This window comes from Salvia splendens, chromosome 8 (genome assembly GCF_004379255.2).
Source record: "Salvia splendens isolate huo1 chromosome 8, SspV2, whole genome shotgun sequence".
Taxonomy (NCBI): Eukaryota; Viridiplantae; Streptophyta; class Magnoliopsida; order Lamiales; family Lamiaceae; genus Salvia; species Salvia splendens.
In genome coordinates, this window is record NC_056039.1 from 2,534,864 (window position 1) to 2,558,831 (window position 23,968).

Genomic DNA, 23,968 nt, shown 5'->3' on the forward strand with positions numbered 1-23,968 from the left:
TTATATTAGCAATCTTGGTTTAATAATATAGGTCAAAATATGACACAGTGATGTTTGGTTTAAAGAATTATCTAAGATCGTGTCGCATGAATGATACTCGGTTGAGTAGATACGACCCGATACTTCAATCTCGAGACAAGCCAAGATTATTTGTTCATAACACTTTGTCGAGATTAAATAGTAGGCTGAATCCATGTAAGTATGTAACTTTTAAACTAAATCATATCTCATATCCAACCAAATACCACAAATGGATACAGTGTGGACTAGGAACTAATAAATTGGTCATCGAACAAGCAATTGAGTGACTATTGGTGACATATGTTGTATCACCTATAGTTAAGAGATGAGACGATATTGAGAAAGAGATGTGGATGGCCTAACTTGTCGGTTGATAACTGACCGATTAGTGTAGGAATCAAAATATCCAAAATCAAGTAGTAATACTAATATTCAATAACTAATACTTAAAATTCAATAAATTAATATATAATATCAAATAATCCACGTCTAAAAACCTAAAAAATCAATAGAAATTAGGAATAAATCCAAGGACGGTTAAAATTTTCACTTACGTGGAAATATCATTAATCTTCGATTCAAAATTTGTAATTGTGAATTTCAATATATTACATTATATTATATTGGATAATCAATTGTATATAATATTGGATTAATTGAGTTTGTTTATGACAATAAAGATTCGTTGTTTTTTAGGAATGTTATTTTCCACAAAATGCCCGATAAAATGTTCACTTCATGTTATGTTACGAAACACGTGAAATGTAATTTTTTAAATATGTAAATCAATTTAAAGAAATAAGGATGTGTCACATGCAAAAAGTTTATTCATTTGTTGAAAAGTAGATTTAGAAATTTAGAATAAGGCTCTAAATCTATTAAAAGAGTGTTTAACGATTAAATAGCTTGGATTTGTGGGGTCAGATCGGTCCTAACTCCTGCAATCAATTGTTGCGATGAAATGGCAAATATTGAAAGATTTGAAGCTCTTGAAGTTGTTGTCGAGAAATTACGAAAAAAAAATCGTATCATGATATTATTTTTTGGAATTTTTTCATCGGTGGAAAATAACAAACTCGAGGTAAAGTTCGTAATATTATTTGTCAATTTCAAAGTTAGTGTGAAAAACCCAACTTTTTGAAAGTTCCATGATAATTTACGCCAATTTACTAAAAAAATTGAGTGAATGTCGGTGACATATGTCGTATCATCTAAAAAAATAATGAAACAAAATAATCTTCAACAATGTTTCCCCTTTTGTGGGAAAGAGATAATTGGTGTCACGGATTGTATTTGTAATAAGCTTTGACACAGTTAGTTTCTTAACACGTTAGGCATGTTTGTCATTTAATTAGTCCCATATTTGCGAATAAATTAACATCTCAATGACAACAATATTTTAATGTAATTTTCCTCAAAATGCCTAAATAAAATGTTTACTTCATGTTATGTACATTACGAAATATACCATTCAAACACATGAAATGTAAATTTTTAAATATGTGTAAGTCAATTAATAAAGAAATAAGGATATGAGGGCGCAAAGATTTTTTTTTATATTTAAAAAAATGCATGTAGAATTAATATTCTACTATTAAATACTAACGATTAAATTTGCACTCAATTTTTGTGATGTGGCAAATATTGAAAGGGGGAATGAATTATCTGGAACTATAGTTTGCAATTATATCTTAAGGTGAGTTTTAGCTACTTAGTCACGTTTCAAATTGACACATTCCACAATGGTGCAATCAATATAATCTCAAGAATTGTCTGGACAGTTCTACAACGTATAGAATTATGTATATTTATTAAATTATGTATGGTTTGTTTAGTGTAATTTGTACCTTTTACAATATTATAGTATATCATAAATCAATGAATATTATTCATTTATTATGGGTGATAATCAAATTTTACGATCAAATTGCTTAATCAATTAAAAGTACTTTAAATTAGTGTTAGACATAAATATTTATTTATACATATTTGATGATAAACTGAATAATTTATAAAGCAATAATGTATATATGGTGAAATATAAACGAAATATTTAAGCCATAGACGCATTTCGATGTCGAATTTTTTTTTCTAATTAAAATATGAGAAGCAATAACTAAAGAAGATTCTGCATAAACATTTGGAAAAATCTCAAATGGCCCCATATATATGATTTGAAATATGATTTGGAATTCTTATTTCGAAATATACATAAATTCATTTAAAACTTGACACAAGAGGTCCAAATTAATATACAAAGAACTCGTCAAAATCCATTTAAATAAGATATTTCAATAAAATCCGAATTTTGTCCCACTAATAGAAATTAATATTAGATATTTCAATCTTAGTGACGAGTGACAACGTTATGCCAAGTTGGGAGTAGATATTTTTCCTCAATCAAAACACTCTGAATTCCATATTTTTCTTGGTTTGACCACAGGTGTGTAGCAAATCTGTTTTTGGGGGATCCGACTAATTTTGTTTCGACCAGGTTTGCGGACCAGGATTTGAATTCGTGACCTCAAGATCACCGTAGCTCCGCTCTGTTAACTGCACTATGACCCGTTGATAACGTGAGTTCATTTTCTTTAATAAACAAAGGTAAATGTGAGTTTAGGTATATGGTTGATGGTTATCATCAAACCTTAATTACGTAAAACAAATAGAATTTGTGTTTTTACTCATATAAAGCCCAGACCCACCAATTATGGACTAAGTCACTAATATAAATAACTTATTGATATACATAGCATAGCCTTTAATTCGATTACGAAAATAATAGTAATTTTCTAACAATTTATTCATCAAATCATCAAAAATATTAATTTGTCACGTGTGTGCAGTAATTTGTGAGCACTACTATAATCATTAGTATTATCTTATATCCATCTATTCTTCTAATTATTTCCAGTCCATTAAACAAGTAAGCAATAATTTCCATAATTTTCAAAGTCCGTCAAGATAAATCCCATTCCCCATCATTAGCAGACAAAACTAAGTTTTCAACTTTCTATTACAACTAGAAACTGAAAAATGAAATAAATAAAAACGTAACACAAAGTGATAAAACCTTATCATGAACCATACCCCTTCCCCAGTTTCGCTTTCACCTAAACCTCCAAATTAATCTCACAGCCATATCTGTCTCTATCTCATTCGGGCTGTTTGTGTGTAACGTGTATATATCTATATATATATATATATATATATATATATATATAGTTGTGATCAATGTCGAACCAATTTTAAAGACCGAACTAGAGATCAAATTTGGGCCATTAGATCTAGTTTTTTTGATGAGATGTGCTGCTGTGTAAAATTTTCGGTCTTCATTACAAGCTCATTTTACTTCATTGTATAGGTTTATTACTTCATTCCGTACGTAATACCTTGAAACTACAACATGTTTTTACTTTCTTCCAGTAGGTTTTGAAATAATTCAACATATGTTTCATTTGAATTCATTGACCTGAGTTTTTACTTTATTTACATTAAAAATGCAATTTATTCAAGTGCGTATATTACTTCATTTAGAAACGTTATTACTTCATTGGATAAGGTTTTTACTTCATTCCAGTAGGACTTCAAATGTTTCTACACATACTTCATTCCAATAATTTATTACGTCATTCCATGTGTTTATTACACCATATCAACGTTGTGGCGGTGGTGATAGATATTGTAGAGAGAAAGAACGGCACGCGACGACGAAACTGCATTTACGTACTGGAATGAAGTAATAATCCTACTGGAATGAAGTAAAAACATACTGGAATGAAGTAAAAACCTACTGGAATGAAGTTAAATCTTCGTAATATGTTAGTATGACTTATTTACCTTCGGATGAATTAAAATAGGTTCGTGGTGAAGGCGAAAATAATTGATAAATTTGTGTCTCTCATCCATAAAAAACTAGATCTAAAAACCCTAATTTGGTATGGTTCGGTGGTTCGGTCTTTAAGAGTGGATTTGTGAATAATGAGACTATATATATAAATTAATAACTAATATTAATTTTGTATGTTAAAAATATCAACACAAAGATATAAATTTATCAATCTTCTTGTGTTATAAACTTATGTCTTTATGTTGATATTTAAATTTACATGTTATATTAATATAATTATATCTTTGGGTTGATAATTTTAATACACAGAATTCAAAGTTATTAGTCATGCGACTTTAGATTTTTATAAAAATAAAAATTGAAAAAATGAGTCCAATTTCAAGTCTAACAAGATTCATCCAAACCTCCGACGTCGACTATTTCAATGGAATTCCAGAAACTTCCACCGCCGCCGCCAGAAATCCAACCCGGCCCCGTCTTAAACTCCTCCATGGCCCTCACAATCCTAGTCCTCCTCACCGCCCTCTTCTTCCTCGCCTTCTTCTCCATCTACATCCGCCACCGCCGCCCCCGTACCTCCTCAACTCGACACGTCGGCCGTTGATTCGCTGCCGCTTGTTCCCTACGGTGGGGGCGCGAAGCACAGGATGATAGAGGAGTGCCCGATCTGCTTGGGCGAGTTGAGGGAGACGGAGAGGGTTAAAATGATTCCCTACTGCGGCCACGTGTTCCATCCGAGCTGTATCGACACGTGGCTCGCGTCGCACGTGACCTGCCCCCTGTGCCGCTCCGCTGAGCTGTTCAGGGCCAACGACGAGATTTGTTTGGCCAGTGTCAGGCGAGCCTGTAGTTGCTCTGATAACGCTAATCCCACGCCGTTGCGTACAACCCCTACTTTCTAATCTCCTTTATCCAATCTATTCTAATCTATCGTCCATACCTTTTTATTTCAATTTCCAATTTTTTGTCAAATTCTACTAAATCACCACATTTTAATTTGTCCAGTACAATTACATTGAAACTAATGTAATGAAATCGAATGTAAATCATCCTACTTTTTTATTTCAATTTCTACATAAGTTCTACATTCGAAATATAGAAATTTAGTTTATCTTGTGAATAAATAATTATGGTATCCGGAAATACCAACCTGGCATGCCAGAGATTGACGTTAAAATACTGGGATATTAGTATAAAATTACATGGGACTTACCAATCATGGCTTTGCATAAAATAAAATAAATGTTCATGCATATTTTATTTTTATTGCAAAAAAAAGGCTCAAATATTGAGATATAGTGTAATGTTTGTTGATTGTTATCATATACTCCTTTCATCGATTTCATTAATATTAAACCGGTGTTGATTTTGTACTTAAACATGTCAAAATGCATATAATTCACGTACGTCGGATTCAAAACATAATTTTGGAAAAAATTTATTATGTGAAAATAGTTTGCTTTAATAATAATACGTCGTTGAATACAAGAAAAAATTTTGTAGAAATGATTAAAAATGAGAATTCAATCCGAATTTTAGTGCCTATACGCATGAAAGCACATTAATTGAGTATCATAAATGGATAAAATAGGGAAAAGTTACTTATTTTACTATCAAGAATGATCAATTCAACATAGTATTATGTTCATTTCATTCGAAACATATCATCAGAGATATCAATGTCTCTTGTGTCACACTCATATTGACTATCTTAGCAGTAACGTGGAGGGATCGGTTCAAATATATTTATGTCATTTATTAACCCATGATAATAAAATAATGTATATTCCTTTCCTAGTAACACAAGGGACTATGACATGTAACCGGTAAGACTAATATTTCTTTCTAATCTATTTTTGATGTATATCACTTATCGATTATACAACTAACAGATTTGTCATTTTTGAATTTAACAAAATTATTATTGATATTGTAATTGTTATTTGATTCATCAAAATATTAAGTGAATGATATGTTTATGTATGTATTGAGAGAATATAATTACTAGGCATAATTACTAATGCTAAAAAGTGATTATCACATGTGAATAGCACGATTTAAGTCTATAGCCGAAAGCAACCCTCAAGAATATACTTTAATTAGCCAACAAGATATTTAAAAGCTGAAATTAAAAAGATTCTTACAAAAATCAACATAATTTCCACCTAAACTTTTGTTCTCTTGTCTCCATACTCTAAAACACATTTTTTTCAGTTCACTAGTTACAAAGTGCTTATATTACTACTACTATTAGAACATCTATGTGAAACTTACATCACAAAGCATTTGCAAAATAATACTATAAAATTCATTAGTTTTATAATAAAATATCAAAATAATACTATAAAATTCATTAGTTTTATAATAAAATGTGAAATAAATTGGTGAAATTTAAGATGTATTTATCAAAAAATAGTAAAAATGAAATGAGAATTATATAATAGTGGATATTTTAAAGTAACAATATGGGATATTTAACCATAGAGGAATGAAGTACATATAGTATTAATTTCTTAATTTCATAATTTGAAAAAAAAATTATTAATGATATGGGAAACGAGTAGAGTAAGTAAGAGAGATTGGGTTTTGCCACTATATATAATCACTCCAAATAAATATATCTCAAAGTGTCAAATGATACAACAAATAATGCAGCCCATAATTAATTGACTGTGCACCAATCAATTATCAGCTTTCACCCCATTCATCAATCTCTCATGCCACTCTTTTTTCTTTTTTCTTGGCCGTCGTCAAGGTTTCCACCGGCAGACCCAGTGAATAATCCACTCGTGTATTTGTAGGCACCTTAAAAGCTGAGAGACAACTGACCCGAAAATTTAAGGCTATTCCTTCCCTAAGCCAAAGATCGATGATCCCCTGACGTTTGGTGAGTCTCGTCCACTCAACCACACACCCCTCGGGTCGTGCTACTCTTTATTCACAACAGAAGCCATCCAAAAATACCAATGACTATCTGGTCAAATATATCACCTACTTTTGTTAAACACCTTTAGTTGCTGTAAGAAAAAAGAGCTCAATCATCAAGCAACTTCCTCATCCTGAATCAGATAAATCTACTAAACTCTAATTTCATCTTTGATTTTTATTCACTGGATAAAGTAAGCACGGACTGCCTCGACTACAGGGGCCCGGCACATCGGACACTTCCCCGTGTCCTGGATCAGTTTATCAGCACACTTGGAACAGGTGCACATGTGCCCACATCTGTATGTTCATTTTCATCACCATTTTGCATAAAGTTAAAAGGAAAGATCATTTCACAAGAATCCAAGAGCATCAAACGGAAATATCGTTACCTGTACAATAACGTATTGATGTTGGTGTCGTGACACAAGCAGCAGATCCCTTTCCTCACACAGTCCAATTGAGACTCGTCGTGAGGAGGGGTCCTTTTCGATGTTCCTGCATTTGGTATCGTGAAAATGGTCAAGGGACGAAGCTAGATGATGTTATTAGTTTTGCCTCATAGTCACACTTGCCTTTCGTTGTGAAGGACCGGTTCAGAGCAGCGGAAACCTCTTGGCGCACTGAACGCTGCAGCTCGATTTGCATGTCCATGCATTGTTCCAGCATGCCTTGCATGTTGTTTAACCTCTGCTGAAGTTTGGCCATGTCAGCTCTCATCTCGTTAACCACCTCCCACTCCTAATACACATTAACTGGATCGATGAGCACACGAAAAGATGCTCTAAAACGATATTTTGGACAAACAAATGGAAGTATTAGGAAATGTGACATACCGTTCCAAAATGCTGGCTCAAGTTGAAGTGAGGCAAGCTCGCCCCCTGCATTTCCTCGTCCCAGAGTGGCCGGGGAGCAGAGACGAAGGAAGATTCCGGAGCGAATGAATTTCTCTCCGCAACATCCAAGGCTCGGTCACCGTTTGGTTGCTGTCCTTGGTCTTGATCAACTAGACTAGGAGAAGAAGATTCGTTCTCCATTTCCCAATCGCCAGAGGCATGACCTTGCCTTTCCACGTGAGATTGTAGCATCTGGTTGAGGCTCTCACGGAAACCACTTCGAAGAAGACCAGAGACGCGTCTCCTGCAACACAAAAGGATATTTACATCCAAAAACTTGAGAGAATCATATTCTGATGAATGAGATTACACCAACTTATATTAAATCTTTGCATACCGGCTGAAAAGTTCCCGGAGTTCGATACTGTGAGCATTGTCGTCATCAGAGTAATAGAATGAATCTAGTCTTCCAACAGACTCACCGACCTCTGCAGAAGGCATACCCAGCCAACTATCAATAGCCTCCTGTAAGTCGTGGCTTGGCCAGTCGTCATGTGATTCTTGTATCCGATCTTGCACTGCAGCATTGTTATCAGATGTTTCTCGTAACAACTCAGTATGAGAGGCTTCCTGCCAACTTCTAGCCATTAATTCTCCACTGGTATCCACCCATTCTTCAATGTCAGTTACAGAATCCACTGGCCCGTCAAATTGTTCGTCCGCATTTCCTTCCAAGTCAACAGTATGGGATGCAGCTTCCTCATCATAGCTCACACCACTTCTTGATTCAAAATGATCGTGTGGTATGTCAGTTTCTAACGAAAACTCATTGGTTATTGTTACATTTATCTCTTCTCCGTGTCTATTAACACCAGCTCCCTCAGTGGCGGACACTTGCTTGGTCGCCTCGCCGTCCAAGACATGGCCCTCTACGGTACCAACACTTGCAACATCAAATGGAACATCTTGCTGACTGACATCAATGTAAGAAGACATTTCTTGCCCACGTCCCTCATTCCCAGAGGAAACATCTTCCGCGTTACCCAAGTCGTGCACAACTTGGTTCTCAGCTTCAGCTACTTCTCTTCCAAATTCCTGGGGATCCCCATTTCTGTCCGCAACACTTTCCAAGTCGGGTGTTGGCGAACTTATGGCTATATCTCTTTCTTGCATTGTAGACTCTAATTCAGAATGGTTTTGATCACTAAACCAAGAATCAGAACTGTTTGTTGAAGTAGAAGCAGATTTTTCTAATTTGGAAAGGAAGCCTTCCCTGTTTTGCCATATTATGATACCATTAGTTTAACAGGAATATTTTGATTGATAATCAATCCTCATTAATCATCAAGATAAACATAATTCATCAGAACCAAGTACATTTTTTAGAACTGCAATATCGAAATGGTAAAACAGTCGATAAATATATATCTTGAAAATACCTGAGGCCAGAGACAGTATGCCGTTGTCTTAGCATACCCAGTTCTGTTACAGCAACAGACGACGGTCTGATATCCGGTGCCATTGTCTCGTTTCTTAAGAACCTACCCCTAAGCAAAGCCTGAAATTGGCATAAATTAGGTGAGACCGAGAGGATGGTCAATTAAAGTACACATTATTGACCTTGTATCCGTCGTTAACAGATGGTTTACACAAAACAGCAGTGCAAGGTAAAGAATATAACAATTCAACATAGACATAACATAATATGATGCATGGGAAAATTAGAGGAAAATACTCCATAATATACAATCACCTGTATGCGATTGCGGTGGGTGAAATCGGACACGGGCCTGTGCTCCAACAGACCCTGGAGTTCTTCCTTCCTCTCAAACTGAGCCCTTTGGAGCAGATCAAGCAGAGTTTGTCTGCCACATAATCTGCGAATGGGCCGACGTGCAGTGGTCTCACGATGGGCGACAGCCAATCCTTCACGCACCTGCTCAATATGAGAACCGGCCTCAGCACCTCCGTCTCCAACTGATGCCTGATTGTTTCTCTCCCGGGCATTCGTCTGCACCCATTCTCTTATAATTCTCACCCTTTCACACTCATTCTCACCAAGCCCCTGTGGTCCCGAACGGTTAGGTGAAGGGCTCATCGCACCACTGTTCATCCACTCTTGAAATATCTGTCTCACTCGTTCCCGCTCTGTTTCTCCCAAGTCACTAGATTGTTCAGATATGACACTATTGTTATCATCGTGATCCACCTCCGAACCTATAACAGCTCGCGCTACAGTTTCATCAGCATCCTCAGAGATATCAAGCTCGTGCCCAGTATCACTCCTCCGAGAAACTCTCTGCCCCCTTGACCTATAAGAAGGGCTCACCACATGGTCACCCTCGAGCTCCCGCCACATCTGCAAGAGAGAGGATGCCCGGGTTCGAGGCGTGCCAGGCTCATCGCTCCACTGCCTCGAAGCATTAGATTGGGAGTCCCGAAAGAAGGTCCCAAAAGCCGATACATTATGCAAGCCAGCAATAGCCATTGCTAAAACTCAATCACGCAACAAACAACACAACGGTGCTTAACCGCACATTCGAGTCAACCCTATCAATCCATCGTAAACACGATTCATCATCACCCCTTCTAATCAGATTTGAAGTCAACACAAACATCAAACAATGCCTGCAAAAGGATCTTGAAAATTTTACTTTGTTTGTTGCAATCAAGCACAAAAGTGATCAAATTTATGCTAGATTCTTGTAATGCTTATCCAGCCAATCAAAGGGGGAAAAATAAAAATCTAAAGATGCTAACAAAATTAGGGATTTGGTAAAGGAAAAGGGGAAAAGGTAGTGTCTTGTAGATCCACCTTGTCCCTGACCAATGACAGCTCACCCAAAAGGAAAAGCGAAGCAAAAGCAACTGCCAACATTCAAATTCTTCTGACAATTTCAAAATTGAAATCAAGAAACGAATCCAATTTTTGGGATTAATGAAAATTAAAGGCATAAATTAATCACCCCATCAAAATTGGATCTTTTTTTCTCACGCGATTCCAAATTCAACGAATTGGTCGCACTAACAATATTTCACTCGAATCAATCGAAACAAACATCGCCCCGTTTCACATATTGACCATTGATTTGGAATAAATACCACACAATAAAAGGAAATGAGAAGGTTTGTATGTACCTCTATGCAAATATTCTTCAAATTCAGTGAACCCAATACGAGTAATCGATGGAGAGAGATTTAAAAGGGTGAAGAGGAAGAAGAGAAGAAGGTAGAATGAGGAAGAAACGGTTGAAGAGGAGACAAACTAGAGAGAGAGAAGAGATTGGATTTGTTCTTGAGCTATGAAAATTGAAAAGTAACAGCAGCTAAAACGGAATGTAAGGAAAGAAGAGAGAGTCGGCGGCAACGTAACTCAACCGTCTATTTTTACACCCGAGCTCGCGGATGATTGCCACGTTTTGCAATTTCTCACCTTTCTATTTTACTTACGCAAAGTAAATAAATGTTTTGCAAAAGAACCCCTAATCTTTTACTTTATTATGTTTTCCATACCAGATAATTTACTTAATTTTATTTTCCTTTTTCCATTTCCCCCCCTAGAGAAATTGGACTGTGGTTAATGCAATTCCATCTAATTATTATTAGAGCAATAATTATCTAATTATAAATTTAGTCAAATAAATTTTGGTTTATTTTATATTATTTTTTTCAATTATCTCATGCACAAAATATCGTTTTTTGAAGATATTCAAATGACATGTTTCATTAAACTAGTATTTATTCTTTTATTTATTTTTTTATTAAAAAGTATCATTTTTAATATTATGAAACGACATTAATTTTTATATAGATTACACAATTGAATAACATTAAATTTCATAATTTAATATTTCAATTTTAAAGATTACGTAATGAGAATTTAATAAAAAAGTTATAATTTAAATAATTAATATCCTCTAATAATATTATTATTCTTATGATTCCATCTAATTGAATTAGAGAAATAGTTGGTGGCGATTCCATCTATTTTGCCCGTTTTTAATGTGTTGGCCCTTTGTATTATTTTGTGGCACTAATTTGATTGTTAGATTGAAGACAAATATGGAATTTAGCATACTTAGTTGTCAGGTTCACTGTCACGTTGAAAAAAAATCGTATTACGGAGTTTTTCTCATTAGTGGATTTTTATTTAACATATGAAATATAGCTGGAAATTGGCTTGCCATATGATTTTATATAATTATTATAAATAATTTTTAACCCATTTTATTTTCAACTTTCTTTTCCAATTTCACATCGTTCCGCATACTTTAGTTGAATCTGTGATTCTGTATTATGAGAAGATTCTATATATAATAAATAAAACATATCAAATGAAATTGTAATAGTATCTTATAGTGAAACCAAAAAGTTTTTTTTGCTTTCTGATGTTTTTCCTTCACATGGGTTGTTTTTGTAATTTATAAGCGACATGAGTATTTAATGCAATTTCACCTAACAGTAGGTGTGTGATTTACTCTTAATTACATGAACAGAAATTCAATGAATAAAACAAATAATCGAATTATACACTTTCGGAAAGCGGAGTTGGTGAATGAATGTATGATTAATTACTAAACCCTAACTTACTCAATAAGAAAATTATATATGGAAAGATATGGGGAATAAAAAGATAACTAAATATTTGAGGAATCCTATGATATAGGGATCGTAACACATTTCAAATGGATAAAATCGCAAAGTTTTGGCCATAAATTCAACTAATTTTTAATGATGCTTACTCACAAATGTACTATTTGTAATTTATTTATTTAATGATTTCACACGTTGAAGGAGTTAAAACTAGCTAAAAATGGTTGATAGTAATTACCTAACGAATGGTATCCACTATCCTATTCAAATGAAAATAAAGAATGATTAACCAAGTAATCAAACTTTGGTGAGTTAATAAAGTACTATTGGTTTTTTATTTTTAGTACTCCTATATTCTTTTGGGAGAAATGTGACAGTGGATTTGACATTGATTAGTTAATTAGTACTCCATCAAACATTGTTTAGCTAGTTTCGAACTCCTTCAACATACAAAATATAAATTAATAAATAAATTATAATTAGTGACATTTTGTTAGTAATTGCTTCGTGCTTAACAGTTTCATCAAAGTCGGTATAAAATTTATGCCCAAAATTTTCCGGGTTAAGTATTAGATGTGTGTTTTAAGTAACTTATCATTGTCTCTAATTTTTATTTATTTTCTTTATTTCTATTCTATGTGAAGTAATTTATTGAATGACTCATAATGGAGAATCAATATAAAATGTGGGTCTCATATTTTAATTGACCGATATTATACCTGTAATTCCAGTAGAGGCCACGTGGTGTTGAGTTTCCTATTGAACTTTTTGTAATAAAAATCATTAATTTTATATTTCTTTTTCCTTTTTTTGTGGAAATAGCACCTATACATTTTGGAATTGGCCCAAGTTATTACACACATAACACTTCAATTTTCTATTATATCAGTTTTGAAGTATTAGAGAATTCTTTGATAAAACTTTAGCATTCGTTGATAATGTAAAAAAGATTGATATGTCACAAACTATTTACGACATGTTGAATAATTATATACTCACCATAACCTCTTTACATGTTAATTAATTATATACTCAACGGCTAAAGCTGTTGCAAGAGAAAAGGAGAGCGAGAATCTATTCGATGAGGCAATATGATAACTAAGAGGAGGCCTCTTTTAAACAAAATATTATACATATTTTAATACCCTAATTAATGATGAAATATTATAAATTTGCAACCATATTTTTCTATGGCTCTATGGTCCTATGTGCAAAATAATCTTATTTGAATTGGCCAATCTATTTTTAGAGAAACCTTAGAAATCACGAAACTCGACTAGATCCATAAACATGTATACTATAATTGCTTATCAATAAATTATGATTAGCAAGAAAATGAAATCATGACGCCATTGGCTCCAGCACAACCTTGATACTAATTAATCTAATCATTGTAATTATTCATAAAGTTTCATGGGACAATGTCCCTTCATAACACAACATCGATAGTGCTTAATTGTATTTATAATATAAAGCAAAGAGACCCTACTATTCATGGGCCCCACTGTACGTTTTTACTCCATCTCTTAATTAAGGGACGGAACCTGCAACCCTACGTCCCTTAACCGTCCCTTAAATTACTATTCATTCAATTTCATTTTTTATTTTTATTTCCAACCAAATTCAATTAAAAAAACACACTTCATTAAAAATAAAATAAAAATACAACTTAAAATTCAAAAAAAAAACACTTAATTAAAATCCTAAAAAATAAAAATGACATAATTTAAAATATAATTTTAAAGAAAATAAAAAAACTACTCCGCCGGCGAATCATCCCTCGAAGGCGGTGGAGGTGCACTGAAACCGTGAGGAGGCGGAATGCCAAGTTGTGCTGCCATAAACGCAATTCCGTTAAGATAGGCTTGGTATTGGGGAGACGTCATGCGGGAAGTGTCCGCCATTGTGGCGGTCATGTACATGGACATAAGGGAGTTCGAGGGTCCCCCCGAGCCCGAGCCCGTCTGGCTTGATTAGGCTCGGCCCCTCCTGCCTCTAGCCGCCTTCGCCGCATTTCTCCCTTGCGGCCGACGGCGCCCAAGGGGCCTCAACCTCCTGCGAGGCAAACTCTTGTGGGGCGCTGCCCGAACCACCCTCACTAGACTAGTATTGGCCACTCGCCGTGTGCTTCATGCACTTCGAGGTCGAGCCCGAGCTGGACCGGACACCGCAGGCCCACCTTTCCTCGTCTTTGACGACCTCCCAAACATCGACATATTTGAATTGTTTGACGGTGTCGTCGAAGTAGACTTGCAAAGCCGACCTCAGAATGTCGACTCCCGTGGCTCTGCTTTGGTAATGAGCCGCTTCATTCTTGTGGATGGCGCAGAATCTTTTGACCTCTCTGTCGACTCGGTCAAAGTGAGCGCGGAGCATCTTATATGTGCGGCGGCGGGACCCCTTCGGCTTAATCTCGTGGTAGGCCACGATGACCTTTTCCCAAAAGCACTTCCGGGGTTATTGATTCCCGACAATGGGATCGTACGAGATACTGATCCAGGCGTTGTACACCGCCAGCGTTTCTTTGGGGTCGTACGGATGCCGGCCTAGATCCTCCTCCTCCTCCGCCTCCGCCTCCACCTACACCTCCGCCCTGGAGCTTCCACCGCCTCGGTCTTCTTCCGGAGTGGGATCAACGGAATAATCCTCCAGAATCTGGGATAATCCCTGCGAATACCTCGGGGTGGAGGGACGGGCGTATGCATCCACATCAAAATGGGGTGGTTGGTACCCCCGGCGTCGACGAACCGTGGGTGCCCGGCGTCGACGAACCGGAACCACCACCGAGGACATTGTACATGCCCCCAGTCGCCGAACGCGTTGATGTCGAACCCGCCGGAGCCGCCACCGCCAGAGTTTCCGTCGCCGGACATTTTGTGATGAGAGGTTAGATGAAAATTGGAGAGGAAATGAAGATGATTTGGGAAGAATATATATGTATTTGTGTGTGAAATGAGGATGAATTAGGAGTATTTATAGAGTAAAAAAATAATAATAAAATAAAATAAATTGAAAAAATGGTAATATAACGGTAATATTAACGTTTTTCATTTTTTAATTTTTTTTATTTAATTCAATTTTTTTAAAAAATAAATTATTGCGTCAGCGTGACGATGCCCACTCGCGGGCCGGCGCGTGGCGAGACGTCTCGTCATTCGTCACGGTGGGACGGAACGCGGAACGGGCTGGAGACGAGACGGGGCGCTGCAACGTGTCACGCCGCCGTCTCGTTCCTTCGTGACGAAATACGGGCCACCCGCGTGATGCGTTGCGGGTGTAAAATAATTTGAGTAAACCACTTTAATCTTGTTGGGGACAATTACACATCATTTGTCGTCTTGTTGTGTGTAACTGAATGTGTGTTGTATGTTTTTCATGCATGTGTTAATTATATGTAGTTTAAAAATAAATATTAAGATGAAGCGTATCCATATTGTATTACTAGAACATCGGTGTTGATGGTTGGTATGATCCTCATTTATTTGGTACTTTCTCGCTATCACCATTGTTTTCTTCCTTTATGTTTGAGTTGTTTAGGGTTGTGCTAATGACTGTTTTAGAGACTGTATTGATCGTTGCGTTGTTGTTTTTGTCGTTTAATGTTTTGTAGAAACTGCTTATTTTCTTGTGGGTTTATTGTATTCTTGAATTTTCAGTTTTGCTAATATTTTGGATGTTGGAATTTTATATGATATATCAGTCTAATAAATATAAAATATCTTACTCCAAACATGTCTATATGATATAGGGAAACACTAGATATACATTTGAACATGCAAATATTCAATTGATTCAATGTGGAAACATTATGCATGAGCAAAGTACAAGTAAAGTGACAAGTGGTTGCAATTCATGAGACTATATAATGGTAAAAATTGAGGACCCATAATTATTAATTCCATAAAATTGTTACATTGCATGGAAAAGGAAGTTACATTTGGTGAATCACCAAAAGTTGTACAAATAGGTCTATCACATGCTTTGATTAGTCTCTATTATAAAATTTCAATCATCCTTTTGTTCGGCATCTTATGAGAAGACAATACATCACCACTAATGCTTTACATAGTGAAATTTTCTTTGTTTTTCTATATACACTTGTTGACCATTTCACAGTGTCTTCCGGATATTATAATCGATTTGGCAAAAGATAATCGCTCTAATAAAGTTAAATGTGGTTTATGTGCCGCTTAACAAATCTTGATTGGGTTTCGTAAACAACTGATCGAATTATTACATACATCGTACCAATGGCACGACATCGTGTCGGTGGGCCCTAACCCATGTTCATGTGGCATGCACACAAAATATCAGTTATATCTCTTATCCCATTGGATATGTATGTCCTTGTGTACCTTGGCCCTTTTGTTTGTTATTTTGCTGATATTTATTCAGCCATGTGATGGAGTTGCATCCTAGGCCAAAAACATGCACACCCAAAAAAGAAAAGAAAAAAGAAAAAAATGTTTGCTTTTGGGTATAGAGTTTGAAAAAGTTTTCACTTCCACCTTCTATGGTGTCTGCCTTTTCCAGTTTAGACTTATTGAAATTGAGACTTTGCAATACCAAAAGAAGTTAGATTCTCTTTTCCTTTGAGAAAAGTGGATCAAATTTTGTGGGGATATTAAAATTGAAATTGCAAGTTGCTTGTTTGTCTTTGATATTTTATAGGCATTATTACCTTTAAAAATTGAACTAGATCATGGCCTCATTAGAATCTAGTTGTAGTAAATTAGAATTAGATATGTCAATTTGGACTTTTGACTTAAAGATGACATAGCAATTAAAGTTCATGTTCTGTTTGAGTAAATTTTGTAGAAAAACATAATTCTTTTTTAACAAATAAAGTTTATAAGAGAATATAATTTCTAGATATGCCCAATAAATATACTCCCTCCATCACAGCTCAAATAATTGATTTCTTTTTTGCCGTTGTTTTCCGAATATGATAATAAATAGTTAAAGCGGAGAGAAAGTAAAGTAAGAGACATAATAATATAGAAGAGAGTCGCATTTACATTATTCTCTTACTTACTTTAGTATTTTACTTACTTTCCATTTTAACTATTTATTATCATTTTTCACAAACACGTGCCGAAAAACAATCAATCACTTAATATGGGACGGGCGAGTAGTATATTGCACTCCCTCCGTCCCAAGATATTAGGCTCATTTCTTTTGACACAAGAATTTAGGAGGTGTTATTTAGTGGTATAAGTGGGATTGGTAATAAACTAAATTTTTACCATAAATAGATTATTTGAGAATCTTAAATTTGGCTCCTTAAATATGAGCTTTAAATGGAATGTTTAACCAGAAACTTCCATAGTTCACATTTGTATGTTTCATAATGTGTTGAAACGTGTGGCATGTGTGTGATGCACACATGGGCGGACCCACATAGACAAAGGGTGGGGCTTTAGCCCTTAATGAATTGTTTTTTTGACATTTTTTTAATAAATTTTTATAATTTATTCCTATTTTACACCTATATTTATATTAAAGCCCTTATTAATCACATAAATTACCTAGAAAAACATTTTCAAACTATATTTTGAAAATATAGCCCTTACTAATGTTTATTTCTGCGTCCGCCCCTGTATGCACAAATAATCCACTGGTTGCTTGTCAACTTATGTAATCCATTAATTAACGTGAAAAAAAAATAATTCAATTTAGACGACGAAGTCCAGAAACTCTCAAATTCTTTTATGACAAGTTGCAACAATATCTTTTATTTATTGCAATAATTAATTATATGAATGCTTCCAAGATCTATTTATTCATCATGGATCTACTCTCTACACTCCCATTTAATTTTTCCTTAACTTATGCAATCTTAAAATTTCATTAACCTAAGTGTTAATGGGCCCACTTGTGTACACATGTTATGATAACGTGTATGGACCAAGCTATTGCACTATTCCATCCATTGAAATTCACTTTATACATGTGGAGATTAGTATTGCTATACTAATCAACTAATAAAAGTACTCACTTAAATTCAGAGTAATTTAATAATTAAATTATTTTTATTTCGAACCAACCAACTAAAAATGTAGTACAGTATTTCTTTAGATCATGATTATGCTAAACGAAATTGAGCCCATTATTGTCTTTATTTACATACTTTCTGATTGGGCCTAAATAGTTAGCCCAAAATATGGTTATTTAACTATTTTGATACTCCAGATTCAAACTAGAATCTAAAGTAACATACACTGCAACATATTTTCAAATGTGTTTCATAAATTACTTTCTGTCGCTCAAATACATAAAATGCAAAACACATAAAATGAACAATCTCAAAATACAAAACATGATCAATCGAAATCATCATCTACATTTTCTTTCAAATAAAAAAAAAACAAAAATCCCACAATATCAATCTCATGTCCCATTAATTCATCCAACAACAATACAATACACGTGAAACAAAACAAAACAAAACACGAAATAAAATCAATCAATAAGATATATCGGTGTCACACTCGACTCTCCGAAACCCCTCGGACTCCTTAAACGGGACGTCGTAGGGCCCACAGGTGGCGGTGACGGTGCGATGCACCTTGAACACCCCAATCTTCATGTTCAGCTTCCCGGTCACCTTCACCTCCATCTTGGCGGCCCCCGCGGCCCTCTCCGCCCTGAATTTCTCCGCCTCCTTCCCTTGCAGCGGCGGCCTGACCTCCGGCAAGTCCACCTCCACCTCCGTGACGTTCCTGACGGGCTGGCGGAAGGGCGCGACGCCCCCGCTGAAGAGCTTGGTGCCGAGGTAGGTGGCCTCCAGCTCGATTCTCTTGAATTGGAAGGAGACTCGCTTGTTGGGGTTCCTCGACCGGAGCAGGCAGTGGAAGGTGGAGTTGTTGCCGGTGATGCCGCTGATGGAGCTGTGCTCGATGGAGTAGGTGAGCTTCTTGGGCTGGACGGCCAGCCAGATGACGGCCACGACAAAGAGGGTGAGGAGGATGAGGACCAGGACGACGATGGCCAAGCAGCGGATGGCGTTGGGCTGCCGCCACTGCACCGTGGGCGGCGGCGTGGCCTTGCTGTTTGACATGGTGCTGGGATTTGATTTGTGTGTGTGTGTGTGTGTGTTTTTGGTGGTGATGGTGAGTAGATATAGAGGGGTATGTGCTTTATGATTTCTTGGGCGGAACTCAAGAAATATTCTAGGAGTGAGAGTGACAAAAAAGGAGGTTGTGTTTGTGTGTGGATGTATATGCAACAATTTTTGGTTCTTGGATTATTTAGTGATCAAGATTGAAGATCTATTGTTAAGAATATTTTTGGTGTTAATGATTGCTTAGTTTTCAAGGTATTCCATTGGATAGGATCTCAATTAGTCGAATTCATGTTTTTGCTTTTGGGAAGAATCAAGTTTGACTTAGTTAGGTTGTTCTTTCTATCTGAGATACCAAATATATGTAACTTGATTTATGTTTTCTAATAATTTTTTATTAATAATATTTCAATTTTTTTTATCAAATATTACTCTATTAATTTTAGATTAAAATTTGTATCGCCTACCATCGATAGTCTTGATAGTGTATTTGTTAGGCTCGAAAAAGATTTACAATGCAGAGTGGACATTGGAGTAATTATCATGTCTCATCTCGTAATTGATTTAATATGTCTCTCTCTTTTTACCCTTCCTCATCCTCGCCCTCATCCATCTCCTCTCTCTCTTTGTTGTGTTCATTGTCGGTTCTCTTTTGAACTTGAGGAACACAACCTCGAGCAACCTAATTGATCAACCATGGATTTTGATTACAATCGCTACATGCTCACAAGCATTGCCATGAAAAACAAAAGTGTCCAAGCCTTATTCTCCTCCCAAATCACTCTACATCCGAAAATCTTGAACAACGATAGTTCTAGAATTTTGTCTTTCAAGAATAAGGCACCGCCATATTTCATGAAAGCAAGTGGTGAGAAAGAGACTGAAGCTCTTTTGTTGGATGCATAGATGTTGAAAAATGAGGATGGGGTGGCCCTAGAATGAAGAAGGTTGTCTGTCGTTAGCCGTTGTCACGAGGTGACCCAATTAGAGAGGTCAGTCGTTGATCTATTTTTTTTATCTTAAATTTTTTTTAAACACACATTATTGTATTTTTTTCTAAAATTTTATAGGAGTATATATAAGCGGGAATTTTGGAAATTTGAAAATCAAACGAGGGCCACATGTTCCATTTAATAAATTTATATAACCACCTTTAAAATTCAAGATGTAAATTATTTCTAGCATTGTTTTTCCACCATTCTCACACTCAAGACTCTATAACGCTCTCTCTCCCTGCGAAGGTATCTCTCCGTATCTGTATTTTCTCTTTTTCGATATTTAACGATTAAATCTTCAATTTGTGTTTTGTTTCGATTTAGCGATCATACTGTGAACCAGAAATGGGCCAGATCCAGTATTCGGAGAAGTATAATGATGATACGTATGAGTACAGGTGATTCGTCTCTTCCCCCAATTTATTCAATTGAATTCAGGATGTGCCATTTATTGATGAGGATTTTCAATCGACTATTATGCGGAATTATGGAATTTTTCTCCAGGCATGTTGTTCTTCCGCCGGAGGTTGCCAGACTGCTTCCGAAAAATCGCCTTCTCACTGAAGTAAGTCAGAAATTGGGGCTTAGGGTTTTCTATCAGCTCATTTATGTTTTTTTCCCTATTATTATTGTATTGTTGATCGATTAGGTTTTCTGCTGGTGTTAATCGACGCTGGTGAATTTGTTGAATTGACTCGAAATTATGAGCTCTTTTTGATCGATTTTATGCGTGGTGGGATATCTGAAGAACCTATACGATTGAGTTTAAGTTAGAAGTATCAGTTTGTTTAGGCGTTTTCTACTTGGTTTTGTTAATTAGGGATTTCGTAGAATCTCTACATGAAATACGAACTTCTACCCTGAAAACAATCAAATCTACTACTATCATTTATTATACTCCACCAGTTCCAAATAATTGTCGATTAGGCCTATTTTTTGGAGATGGGGGGTGCTTCTTTTGTGGAGTTTCCAAAACTAGCTATTGTATGTATGTGTGTTTATTGTAAAATACAAATGCTGTGACTGATGGTGTTTGTTCCTGCATATAGAATGAATGGCGTGCTATCGGGGTTCAGCAGAGCCGAGGGTGGGTCCACTATGCAATCCACCGCCCAGAGCCACATATCATGCTTTTCAGGAGGGCACTGAACTTTCAGCAGCAGCAGGAGAGCCAAGCTCAACAAACCTTGCTTGCCAAGTGAAGAACAGCTACTGTGCTTTAGCACGAAAAGGGGTATTCTTGTTTCCTCTGGGAATGAGCTTACTATATATAAACACACAATATGCTGTATTAAGATGTTTGATCTAATCAGAGTGTGAGATGAAATTCTGCTGATGAAACTGCATAGAACTTCAAAGTTGAAATTGCTTTTTCAACAGATTGAATGTTGTTAGCTTGAGAAATGTATAACCAGTTGATTAAATGTTTGCCTATGAAGTAGTAATATGCTTCTTGCTGCTATATAGACACTCTCTTGCTTCATCATTGTTTGTCATCTTGGATTAACTTAGCTTGCAGGGCTTTCCTTTATAGATTTTTGTCACTTTATTGTCTAGTGATTTGCGCATCTTTTGGTCATGTTTGATATACTTCGTATAGCTGGCCTTAAACTGTCGATTATCCAAGATATTGACATATCCATAGCATTATCTGAGACAGTTGTTAACTGTAAGTTCTGTGACCTGTCTTGCAACTAGTATTTACTTTGAAGTATATGATTGTATGCACACAAGAAAATGCTTTAATATTTGCTTTGATGTATAGTTAGTTGGGATATATTACAAAAATATATGATAAAATTTTCAGCTTTATACAGGCAGCAATCCAATTGAACCTTTTGTTGATCCTACTTGTTTTATTCTTCTTCTGCATATAAATGTGCAAAGTTGCTGCATTTTATTGACACATTATTGAGGCAAAATATTGTGATTTTTGCATTTCTATTCATTCTTTATAACGGTGAAGAACTGCTTTCCATGCCGGTTTGTATTTTTTTTATGCTGTTGAGATTTCTTAGAATATTGGCCTCGAAAAGATGCGATAATTATTGCTAGAGTGAGCTCTCAGCATTACTTAAGATCCTTTTTTCTTCACAAATTCTTGATTTTGGAAGTTTGTAACGAATAACTACCAACTTTTTCTTTTCAACTGTGCTTTTGCACCTACAATATTATGTGTAGCAGTAATTTGTTTATTGATAAAATTAGTTAGTTCATAGTAGTACTTATTATGATGTAATTATTGAATTTCAAATAATAATACAATTCGTCCTGTATACTGTGTGTTATAAAACTGTGCGCCAAAGAAAGAGATCATATCGAACATGCAAAAGTATAAACTTTGCTTCTTATTTTCTTCACCTCTAAAAATCATTTTAATCTACTATCTAGTAAAGGCTACCGATTATATGAACTTGGAGGATTGTTAGAGCATCCGCAACAATGGGTATTTTGCCCTTTATTGAGAGCGCGTTGTGTCGATGCACAGCGGAGCGATGAGCCGTTGAAAATTCTCACAATTCTGGCTCATGCTTGATATATATTAATTGAATTGTAGTATAAATTAGCATATCAAATGAATACACAAAAGACTAAAAGAGGTCGTAGCCTTGGTGAGAAAAGAAACGTCTATGTTATAATATAACATGCCAATATTACAAAATATAATCATATACGAGTATTGGTGTATAGTATATTATTTATTTATTTTTGGACGAATAGGACTAGCTAACAAAGATGGACTAATCCCTATTTTTGGATCCGTAAATCGATTATTTATATTTCAGGAAAATAAAAATTAAAAGTGGCCCTTATTTCACAAGAAGAGATACGGAGTAATAAATTAATTAATATCAATGGATTTCATGTTCTTAACTGATGGACTCATTACTTAAATCTTCATTACCATGTTTTAATATATTGATTTCTCTAGGATTTATCGAATTCATCAAGAAGAAATTAAATAAATGCATTGGCCTTAATTTAAATGATACAAACTCAGACGCTCACTATAAAATGGCTTCACTTGCTTTTAAGTTTAATAATAACAATGTCTCGTGTTTATCTTTTTACAGTGGTCTTGAGTCTCTTGTCTTGTATTGCTCTGTCACAAATAAGTACCGAAGAAGATTCAACATCATCGAATTTAAGTTTTACAGACATAATATTGGAGGAAGAAAATGACATGTTGGATCTACATCGTCATGCTCCATCACCTCATGGCCACCATGCACAAGCTCCACACCATCACCACCATCGTCGCGGCCACCACCACCATGCGCATGCTCCTAGTCATGGTCACCACCATGCCCATGCTCCAAACCACCATCACCATGCTCATGTTCCTAGTCCAAGCCACCATCATGCCCATGCTCCTGCTCCAAAAGGCCATCACCATGGCCATGCATAATTGAATGTCTAAGTTTGTACTACAAGATTTTGGAGAGTTTCTAAATTAGCAAGAATAAAAGAGAGATTTAAGAGGGGATTTAGTTCTTTATGATTGTTTTTATGCAATGGTTAATCTTGTATACCACAAGATTTATGAGTTTCTAATTTAAATAAAATCAAAGAGAGATTTATGAGATGATTTGTTTGTTAATGGTTTTTTATGCAATTCTATATAATCAAGTCAATTCCATGGTTTTTATGCAATGGTTAACCTAGTAGATGTTTGTAAACCATT

At 35.5% G+C, this 23,968-nt stretch overlaps 3 protein-coding genes and 1 pseudogene across 3 annotated transcripts; 2 read left to right on the forward strand and 2 right to left on the reverse strand.

Moving 5' to 3' along the window:
• The first annotated feature begins 4,135 nt into the window (after positions 1–4,135).
• On the forward strand, positions 4,136–4,958 carry LOC121743989 (annotated as a pseudogene).
• A 1,497-nt stretch (positions 4,959–6,455) lies between these two features.
• On the reverse strand, positions 6,456–10,944 carry LOC121745334. The gene is made up of 8 exons (XM_042139199.1): positions 10,771–10,944; positions 9,386–10,260; positions 9,072–9,190; positions 8,030–8,905; positions 7,633–7,936; positions 7,372–7,537; positions 7,189–7,294; positions 6,456–7,096 (listed from the first exon to the last, which is right to left on the reverse strand). Exons 2-8 carry the CDS (start codon positions 10,118–10,120, stop codon positions 6,979–6,981), a joined length of 2,424 nt encoding a protein of 807 aa, XP_041995133.1. The 5' UTR covers positions 10,121–10,260; positions 10,771–10,944; the 3' UTR covers positions 6,456–6,978.
• Positions 10,945–18,691: 7,747 nt separating this feature from the next.
• Positions 18,692–19,285, reverse strand: LOC121744636 (uncharacterized protein At1g08160-like). The gene has a single exon (XM_042138234.1). The coding sequence runs from the start codon at positions 19,283–19,285 to the stop codon at positions 18,692–18,694; it is 594 nt and encodes a 197-aa protein (XP_041994168.1).
• A 1,132-nt stretch (positions 19,286–20,417) lies between these two features.
• Positions 20,418–21,745, forward strand: LOC121743380 (cyclin-dependent kinases regulatory subunit 1-like). Its single transcript, XM_042136671.1, has 4 exons — positions 20,418–20,529; positions 20,608–20,681; positions 20,788–20,848; positions 21,333–21,745. The coding sequence occupies exons 2-4, from the start codon at positions 20,629–20,631 to the stop codon at positions 21,483–21,485; spliced, it is 267 nt and encodes an 88-aa protein (XP_041992605.1). The 5' UTR covers positions 20,418–20,529; positions 20,608–20,628; the 3' UTR covers positions 21,486–21,745.
• The last annotated feature ends 2,223 nt before the right edge of the window (positions 21,746–23,968 follow it).

Coding starts and splice junctions, on each gene's coding strand:
- LOC121745334 (XM_042139199.1), bottom strand. CDS start 10,120: ATGGCTATTGCTGGCTTGCATAATGTATCGGCTTTTGGGACCTTCTTT. Junction 7,295..7,371: donor CCGGTCCTTCACAACGAAAG/GCAAGTGTGACT, acceptor TACCAAATGCAG/GAACATCGAAAAGGACCCCT. Junction 7,097..7,188: donor ATCAATACGTTATTGTACAG/GTAACGATATTT, acceptor ATGAACATACAG/ATGTGGGCACATGTGCACCT.
- LOC121744636 (XM_042138234.1), bottom strand. CDS start 19,285: ATGTCAAACAGCAAGGCCACGCCGCCGCCCACGGTGCAGTGGCGGCAG.
- LOC121743380 (XM_042136671.1), top strand. CDS start 20,629: ATGGGCCAGATCCAGTATTCGGAGAAGTATAATGATGATACGTATGAG. Junction 20,682..20,787: donor GATGATACGTATGAGTACAG/GTGATTCGTCTC, acceptor ATTTTTCTCCAG/GCATGTTGTTCTTCCGCCGG. Junction 20,849..21,332: donor AAAATCGCCTTCTCACTGAA/GTAAGTCAGAAA, acceptor TCCTGCATATAG/AATGAATGGCGTGCTATCGG.